This window comes from Trichosurus vulpecula, chromosome 2 (genome assembly GCF_011100635.1).
Source record: "Trichosurus vulpecula isolate mTriVul1 chromosome 2, mTriVul1.pri, whole genome shotgun sequence".
In the NCBI taxonomy this organism is placed as follows: Eukaryota; Metazoa; Chordata; class Mammalia; order Diprotodontia; family Phalangeridae; genus Trichosurus; species Trichosurus vulpecula.
Genome location: NC_050574.1, coordinates 219,461,289 through 219,470,550, shown reverse-complemented (window position 1 = coordinate 219,470,550; position 9,262 = coordinate 219,461,289). Strand labels below are relative to the sequence as shown.

Below are 9,262 nucleotides of genomic sequence, written 5' to 3'. Positions count from 1 at the left end.
CAAGAGATCATCCCTTCTCTATACAAATTCAGTTCTGGCTCAGTACCTGCTGAGTCACTAGTTCTTCTCACTCCACAGACAAATAGAAGAATTTTTTTTATCACTACATAGTACCAGACCCTTATTCATGCATGGGTGGAAACAGACTTCCAAAGTCCTATATTGGAACTTAGGTTAGGAAGGGAATATCTGTACATATTGTCTATTGCGTATGAGGAAGGGCAAATCTGAACATGTTCATTGTTCAATTCTGCTGTTGCATAGAGATGTTTTTGAAAAGGATAGAAGAAGAAGTCAAATGTATATTGCCTTAGTTTTCCTATCAAAGTATGAATTATGGTCATCTGAGATTAAGGGAATAGAAATGGTATAGGGGACTTGTAAAGGAAAGAGACAATTTATAATAACTTTTGGGGGTATTGTGATATTCATTCAGAAGTAAGTAACTGGATTATTACAAAGAGTCAAGGGCCCAGGTGATGTTAGATAGCATAAATTTTAGTGGACTCAACTGACACTATTGCATGACATTACTTTCCAGAATGTTCAGTAGCTCACAAGTAGAAGGGTAGAAGGAAGGTAATAAGCGTAATCTAGGGCATGGGTTTGACAAGATCTGAGATGTAATGAAACAATGGGTCAAGTGATTCAAGGGTAGATGTTATTGTATAGTTGGAAGATAGAGTTAAGATTGCAGTGGAAAGAAATTAAGATATGCAAGGATGATGACCTGGGAGAACATCTGGGAATAGAGATGAGAGATAACACTGAGATTGAAGAAGAGATTTAAGTATCTAGGCAGAGGGAGAGAAGGGAGGAGAGACGACTGTAACCAAAGAGGAACTTCGGAGTTCAAGCTTTCAGTGCACAGAGGAAGATAATGGTAAGGTTTGAGATGTGGCCATCCTTTTAGTAGCTCTACTTGGAGTAAAGATGGAAGTCATGGAGGCTGAAAAAGTTGATAAACTGGTAGAATAGAGAAGAGTGGAGGGAATTATTTTGGTTATAATTACCTATTTCCTTGTTGTATCTTGCCTTCCCTGACCCACCTCAGTAGAATTTAAGCTTGAGGGCAGGGATATTTTTTGTCTTTTTGTCTTATTCTCACCTTATTCTATGCATGGTGTTTAGTAAATTCTTTTTGGATTATATCAGATGAGAAACTGAAAGATGTAGTAGTAGTCCCAGAGAACACAATTGAATTTGTAGAGCACAGGATGATAGAACTGAAATAGAAAAGGAGAGGGAAGAGTGGGGTAATAGGGTAAGTTGATTTTTTCAGCAGATAATGACCTTGAATTTAAAGAATGGGCAAGAGGAAGTAAGAGGTTGCTAGTCATAGAATACATAAGTAGCTAATTAACTAGGGTGGTCATCTTTCAGGGTTCTGTGAAGAAGGTGATATCAGGTTTTCCCTCTCTTCCTTGTCTCAGTGTCTTTCTTTTCTTCTCTCTCTCTCTCTTTCTCCAGAAATGATATATACCTAAAAGACAACTATAGTGATAATGATAATAAAAATGATGATTATAATAATACATATCACTTTAAGGTTTACAAAGCATTCTACATATGTTCTTATTTGATTTTTACAAGAACCTTGTAAGAGAGGGGCTATTATCCTCATTATATGGATAAGGAAACTGAGTTTGAGAAAGGGTAAATGACTTGCCCAACATGATGTATCTATTAAGTATCTGAGTCAGGATTTGAACTCAGGTATTCCTGACTCCATTGTGAGACCTAACTTCCCCTAGATGTGATAGATATAGGTGGAATATGTAGTTGGCTCATCATCAAGCCCAATAACTGAGTCCCTGGTTACATTCAAGGTCACGTGCTATGACTCTGCTACTATGGTAATTTCCCATTGGTGTTCAGGACACTTCCACATGACACTGGACACAGAAGTTGCCTACTCCCCTCCAGAGAAGAAATGGTTTCAACCTCTTTTCACTAATAAAGAGCTTCTAATTTTACTTGCTCTTTGGTCCACAGAATTCATTAAAAAAAACTGGTGATGTCAGCCCAAAAATAAAAGGTGCATTTTTGCTCTCTTCTTTTTTCTTTCCCCATTTAGGTACTTATCCTGTTCGTGGCTTTGTTGAGCTCATTTATTTCAGAGAATCCTGTAATGAGTGATGTGAAAGCTGATTCACAAAATCTCCATCTTGCAATGGCAAGAATTAAAAAGGGGATCCATTATGTGAAACGAACTTTATTTGACCTCATTGCAGAAGCTTTTACTAAGAAGCACACTATTTCAAAAGAGAACAAAAGAGTGGAAAATCTAAGTATGGAGAAAAAGAATGAGACATCCAGCCAGTCAGTTAATAAAATAAGCAATGATCAAGATATCCAGAATGAAAAAGAGGGAACCATTGCCTCTGGCAGTGGCATGCAAGCACCGATTGCTCTTGCAGAATTTGATTCTGACAATGCAAACACCAAAGAGTTTAGCAGTGAATTTGATGTTGATGGCAGCAACGAGGTAAGATATTTTACATGCTTCCTTGTGTTATTATTGGGTCACTTGATATAGAAGCAGTGGGTTAGACTGGTGGTTCCCAACGTTATCTAGGATGAGGTTTCCTCTTCGATATCACAAAATTTTATGAAATCCCACTCCACTTGATAGGACTAGCATTGTACTATTAATATCTATCCATTGAAGAAAACACATGACAAGAGGCTAGTATATATTCAGTCATATTTTAAATGGATTGGTATTTCATTAATAGTTTGCTAATGATCTTTTCCTTAATTATCCATTCTATGCAAAGGACCACCTGGCTCACACATTGTAGTGTTCTAGGAGGCAGTACTCTGGCTTTTTCTTCCCTAGTTTTCCATCTAATAAGGTTCTTCATCCCTCAGTTTTTTGCCCATAGGGGCATTCTGAACTCCTTGACCCCTCTCTTCTCCTTTCTTATTTTCCTAACCCAGGGCTAAGACTTAAACCTGAGTCCCAATTGCTCTTAATTTATGCTTATTCTGTGAATAAAATATCTCTTAATGCACATACTCAGAGCATGAAGGGAACAAGTTAACATTATCTTTATTCTAAGACTCTTGTAGATCTCAACTTCATAGTTTCTTATCCCAGCTTATTTTAATCCTACAGGCTGACAACTATTGTAGAGTCTTCATAGGTTTGAGCAAAGGGAAAGGGCTGCTGTCCTCATCTGCTACAGCATGAACATCTTCCTGGGTATAACCAGAATCCTAGAAATGCAAAATCATAAAAATGTATGCTAAACAACTTCAGAAATCAACTAATTTAATTCAACTCATACCAAAAGTATAAATTCTGTCTTAGGTAGAGTAATCCTGTTATGTATCTCCTTGAAAGACCCAACCCATTTCCAAATCAGCAGGAGTTTCCACATGGAGATCCAAAATATTTGTTTAAAAAAGGACACAGAAAGATGAGAAAATATCATCCAGAAACTAAGCATAAGACATAGGCTAATATACATGCCTGGAATTGTTATGAAGGGAATGAAAGTACTACTTTTCTAATAGAATAAGAATAAGTATTGGGCTAAGTTTTTGAAGGCCTCTCGTCTCTCTTAAACCATCTTCTCCTTTTAAAACATTAAGCTATTGAATCTTCACTTTGAGTTTTTATAATTTCACTACCTTAATATTTAGGGTAAATGTAAGACTGTGTATGTGATGTTTCTGTCCTTCATGATCCCTAAACTATAAGACGATATGGTCATTCCCAAGGTATAGTCACTTTCAGTTCACCAAACACGTCCTGCTAGTTGGTCAGTATTAGATCCAGGGAAACAGTTTCTTTCATGGATTCTTCTACTTTCTGATAATAATAATGATTTACATTAATATATTGTTTTAGGATTTGCAAAGTACCTTATAAATATTATCTCATTTTATCCTCATAATAATCTTAAGAGATTAAGTGTAATTATCCTAATTTTACTGTTGAAGAAACTGAGGCAGATGGAAGATAAGTTATTTTCCCAGGGTAACACAGATGGTGTCTGAGGCCAGATTTGAATGCAAGTCTCCCTGACTCCAAGTCTTTCATTTTATCTACTATAGCACCTAGAGAGAAAACTGTCAAGAAAGCCTCTTATTAAATGATCTGCCTTTAGAAAAAGAATGAGACTTCCAGCAGATTGCCTGGTAGTTAAAAGCTTTCCTTTATGAAACTATCTTGCCTATGTAAGAGTTTCACATTACATACATGCATGCACATACAGAGATAGATCAAATGCGTTTCCTTATTGTTGCCAGTTGCTTTATAACATTCCCACAATGAGAGATTTTTCACTATTGTTCCTTTCTCTTTTTAGTATCCAAATGTGGCTTGCCTACAACATAGGTTTACATTATTAAAAAGGAAATTTCTAAATTTCAGAGGGGAAAAAAGATGGTATGAGACTCTAAAGATGGAAGATGATTAGAGAAGGTGGGAGATTTAAAAAAAATCCAGTTCAATGTTTTTTTTCTAGAAAGAGACAAGTGTTCTCATAAACTTAGAGGATAATTCTCTTTCTGTTCACTCCCTTTAATATCTCTCCATGTTAATCCAATAACAAACACTTCTTAAGCACCTACTATGTTCAGGACACTTCATTAAGTGCTAAAAGTACAAAGTGAAAAACACTGCTATCTCTATCCTCCAGATCCTTACAATCTCAAGAGAAGATTGTGACATATCTATAATACAAATTAAGAAATGATTCAGTGCAAAAGATAGGTACAAAAGAGGGTCCTGAGAGATTCAAGCACTAAGGGATAACTTCTCACTGGGGGAAATTTTAGGAGGTGTTCATAGAAGAATTGATGCATGAGTTGGTCCCTTGAATGAGAGGAAGATATCAGTAGGCAGAGTTAGAGGTAAGCAAGTCATTCCATCCATAGGAGATGGAGAGCCTGTGAGAAGAGAGGATAAGATTATGGAACATAAGTACTCTAGCTTGGTTAGAACACATAATGTGCAAAAGGTAGAGTGCTATGAAATCTAACTGGAAAGGCAGATTAGAATCAGAATGTAGAAGGTTTGAATGCTTGCTTAATGAATTTCCGTATTTTTCTAGTAGGCAATAGAAAACCACTAAAGATTGTTTTTAGCAGGTAAAATGTCATTATCAAGCCTTTACATTAGGAAGATAACTGGCATCAGTGTAAATGATGAACTGAAGAGGGAAGAGAAGGGACAGAGAGGCCAGTAAGAAGTTACAGAAATAATTAAGAGGGAAAGTCATAAGGTCTTCAAATGGAGTATTAGTAGTGAAAAATAGAAAGACAGGGAGATAACCAGAATACTGATCTATCATTCCTATCAACTCAGTTTCTTTTGAATATCATATACATTTGTAGTGATGAATCCCTTTTAGGAGAAGGTCTATTTCACCAGATCTCAGTGAGATACACGTATAGTTTGATGTGCTTCCTTGCATTAAAATGTCAAATTCACTTGAATTGTAACTGATGCTTTATGGTTTGCTATCTATATACCCATAAAACTTAACATATTATATCTGTTTATCTTGTTATTTTTATCTTGAGAATTACTGAACACTTCCTCCAACATGATTCGTCTTCTTATGCTATGAATGAAATTTTTCGTAAGTTAGTTCAACAGCTATATATTGCATTCCCCCCTCCTGTTTTCAGCATAAAGACTTCTTGATCATATAAAAAATATCCCTGTAAATATAGAGCATTCTGACATAATTATTCTGCTATCTTAAACAAGGTCCAAAAGATAAAGAAATCTTATTCTTTGATACCATATTATAGTGTAGTTGTTGGATATTCTTCACAAATTTCTTCTAGCTATATCTGACTTTGACTGGATCTATGATCTCAATGTGAGTATTATCTTCATTGGTATGGATCTGAACTTAACCATGTTTTCTCTTCCAATGCAATTGTTGTCCATGGCGTTCCATATGGAATCTGCTCACTACTCTGGAGGTCTTCTCCCAGGTCTTTCAATGTCTTGTTTAAACCAGCACAGCAATCAGGCTATTCAGCAATCACCTCTCATTCTTACTACATAAATGGCCTGCCTCCTATACATAAATAGGCTTGGATCTAGAAAGGACCTTAGAAGTCTAACACCTTAATTTTTTTAACAAGTATAGAAACCAAAGCCCAGAATAGTTACTCAAAGCTACACAAATAATAAGTGGCAGATCCAGAATATGAACTCGGGTCATTTGAAACTAAGTCCAGTGTTCTTTTCTGCCATATAAACATATACATAATGATATATTTTATATCACTTCTGGATGTCAATTTATCATCAGCAATATGTGTCTTTCCATTACCATGCAGTCATCCTCTATTTTGACTTACTAAAAACTTCACTGTTTTGAGCCAGGCACATATTAACCTCATATTGATGGCCTGGATTTGGAAAGAGAGCCAATGTAACATATCATTTAAAAATCTCTCTTACAAAGAACTCAGCAAAAATATTCATTGACAAGTGCAGCCCTCTAGGTTCCCACCCATAGAGATGCTCCCAGACTACTAACAAAACACAGAAAGGAAATAAAAAGTTCATCAGGTCCAAAGAACCAATCTTTCTCAACAGTGGTTTATATAGAATTCACCAGGAAGCTAGCCTTAGTGAATTTAGATTATTCTTGTTGATAATCTTCTCCAGATTCTATTATACCTATAGGTACATTGGTCCCAATGTAGAAATTTTAATCCTCTTTGCTCCATACTACTACTTTTAACATCTCCCTTTGCTACCATCACTCAGCAATATGTCTTTCTTTGAAGCTGACTCTACTAAAAATGTTCACCCTATGCAGTTCATGGTGGTCAATTTCAGTCAGTCAACCAGCATTATTAAATACTTTCTATGTACTACATACTTGGCTACCAGTTTTCACCTTCCTTTCTCAATGAATCCAGAACCTGGATTACTTTCTTCCTCTCCTCTCCAATTCCTAAATTTATTATAAGGGACTTCAACATCCATTTTTGATATTTTTTTAAACATCTTAGATTTTCAGCCTCCTAAAAACCTATAATTTACCTCTACTGTACTCTAGCCATGAAAAAAGATAACCATGTCCTACATGTACCATGACCCCAGCATTTCACTTTTATGATAAAAAAACCTTTGCATTCATCTATCTCACTATAACTCCCTGTCATTCCATTTCTCTTTATGTCTAAGTTCTACTGAGCTAATCTTTGACCTCATAATGACCTCCCATTCCTCCATCTCTTTGTGCTTTCCTAGGCCATTATCTTTTTTCTAACAATTTTCTTTCCTTCTTAGTCTCAACTATATAACTAACCAGTTCAACTTTATGCTCTCAAATTCTTTGCCTCCTTGTCCTATTCCTATTTATTCCTTACCAAACCCTAGACTTTGGATTGCTCCTATCATGTGTCTCTTCTACTCCTACTCAATTTTTATTGAGCCAAAATGGAAGAAATCATTTAACTCAGTTAACTGAGTCCAGTAAAAATTCATGTTAATCTCAACTGGGCTGTCACTTTAGCAAGGGAATCATTCTATTTTTTCCCAATTAACTTCCTATCCACAAAAGCTATTCCAAAGCCCTTGTCATATCTCTTATGCTTCCCCACCTCTACCCTCTAAACTGAGGATATTATCTCTTACTTTACTGAGAAAATTGAGCTCAGTTACCTTCTTTTCCCATTTTCCTCATCTCAGACTCCTTACTATCACTCCCCAACTCTTTCTTCCTCTCCTACAGTTTCTGATAATGAGGCAGGGCAGTATTCTCCTTTCCAAAGCCAGCTTATCTATATTTATTCTTGATCTCAACTCTTTCCTTCTTCTCCAGCCGATTTTCTCCTCCCCCCAATCATTTTTACTCTAATCTTCATTTTCCCACATACTTGTTGCTTCCTTAAAACAAGCTGTCTCCCCTATCCTTAAAAATGTTCATTAGACTCAACTATCTCTCAATCCTTTGTCTTATATCTCTCCTCCATTTCTCATGTAAATTTCTAGAAATAGCTGCCTACATTCATTGTCCCTACTTCCTCACCTCTTAATCATTCCCAACCTTTTTCAGTCTAGTATCCAACTGCACTATCCAATTAAAACTACTGTTAACAGGATTTTACTGAGACAGTCTCCAAAGTTACCAACAATCTCCTAATTGTTAAACTGGATGATATTTTCTGTCCTCACCCCTCTTGACCTTTTACCTGAATTTGACACTGTTAACCACTTTCTCCTCCTAGATACTCTTTCTTCTTTGGTTCTTCATGACACATATCCCTTTGTAACTATTTGTCTATTCTTTTTCACTCAGTATTATTGTCTCATCATCCATACTATGTCCCCAGACTGTAGGTGTATTCTACCTCTTCTTGGTTCTTTTCCATTCTTTTGGTGACCCCGCAAGCTTTTGTGGATTTAATTATCATTTTTGTGCAGATGACTTATATATCTATGAATCCAGCCCCAGTCTACAAAACCAACTTCCTAACATGCATTTCAAGCTGATGACCCAGAGATATCAGAAACTAAGTATGTCTAAAAGAAAACTCATTATCTTTCTCCAGACCCAGCCAGCCCTCTTCAAAACTTCCCTTGTTATTACCAAAAGCAACACCACTTTTCTGATCTACCAGGTTCAGAATCTTTGCATCATCTTCAACTTCTAATTCTCTATTGCTAATTAGTTCCCAAAACTTGCCACTTCTAGATCACATCTTTTTTATCAAACCCCTCATCTCTACTCACACAGTCTCCACCTAAGTTCAGGCCCTCATTTCCTTTCACCTGGCATATTTCAATATCCTCCTAATTGGTCTCCTTGACTTAAGATTCTCCCCACTTGAATCTGTCCTCTGCACTTTTGCCAAACTCATTTTCCTTATATACAGATCTGACCATGTAAATCTGCTATGCAATAAATTCCAGGGTTACTTGATTGCCTCTAGGATAAAATATAAAGACTTCTATCTAGCTTGTAAAACCCTTCACAGCCTGTCCCTACTTATATTTCCAGCTTCGTTGTATATTACAATCCCTCCTGCACTCTCTTTCCCTCTGATTCTCATACACAACATTCCATCTCCTATCTCTATGCTTTTTAAATGGTCAGTCCCCATGCCTGGAATTCATTCCATCCTTACCTCTGACTTAGAGAATCCCTTTCTTCCTTCAAAACACATCTTAAACACTTCTCTCTAGGTGAAAACTTTCCCAAATTACCACCACCACCAAAGATAGTACCTTACCCTCCAAAACTGCTTTGTATTTAATTCATTTTAATTTATT

The 9,262-nt window shown here is 36.3% G+C and overlaps 1 protein-coding gene across 1 annotated transcript in view; it reads left to right on the top strand.

Moving 5' to 3' along the window:
- The window catches only part of LOC118835678 (sodium channel protein type 9 subunit alpha-like), a 123,196-nt gene that overhangs the window by 67,902 nt on the left and 46,032 nt on the right, over nt 1-9,262 (top strand). Inside the window, exon 16 of the mRNA XM_036742908.1 lies at nt 2,078-2,488. Within this exon, the coding sequence (XP_036598803.1) occupies nt 2,078-2,488 (411 nt within the window). The remainder of the gene's footprint in view (nt 1-2,077; nt 2,489-9,262) is intronic.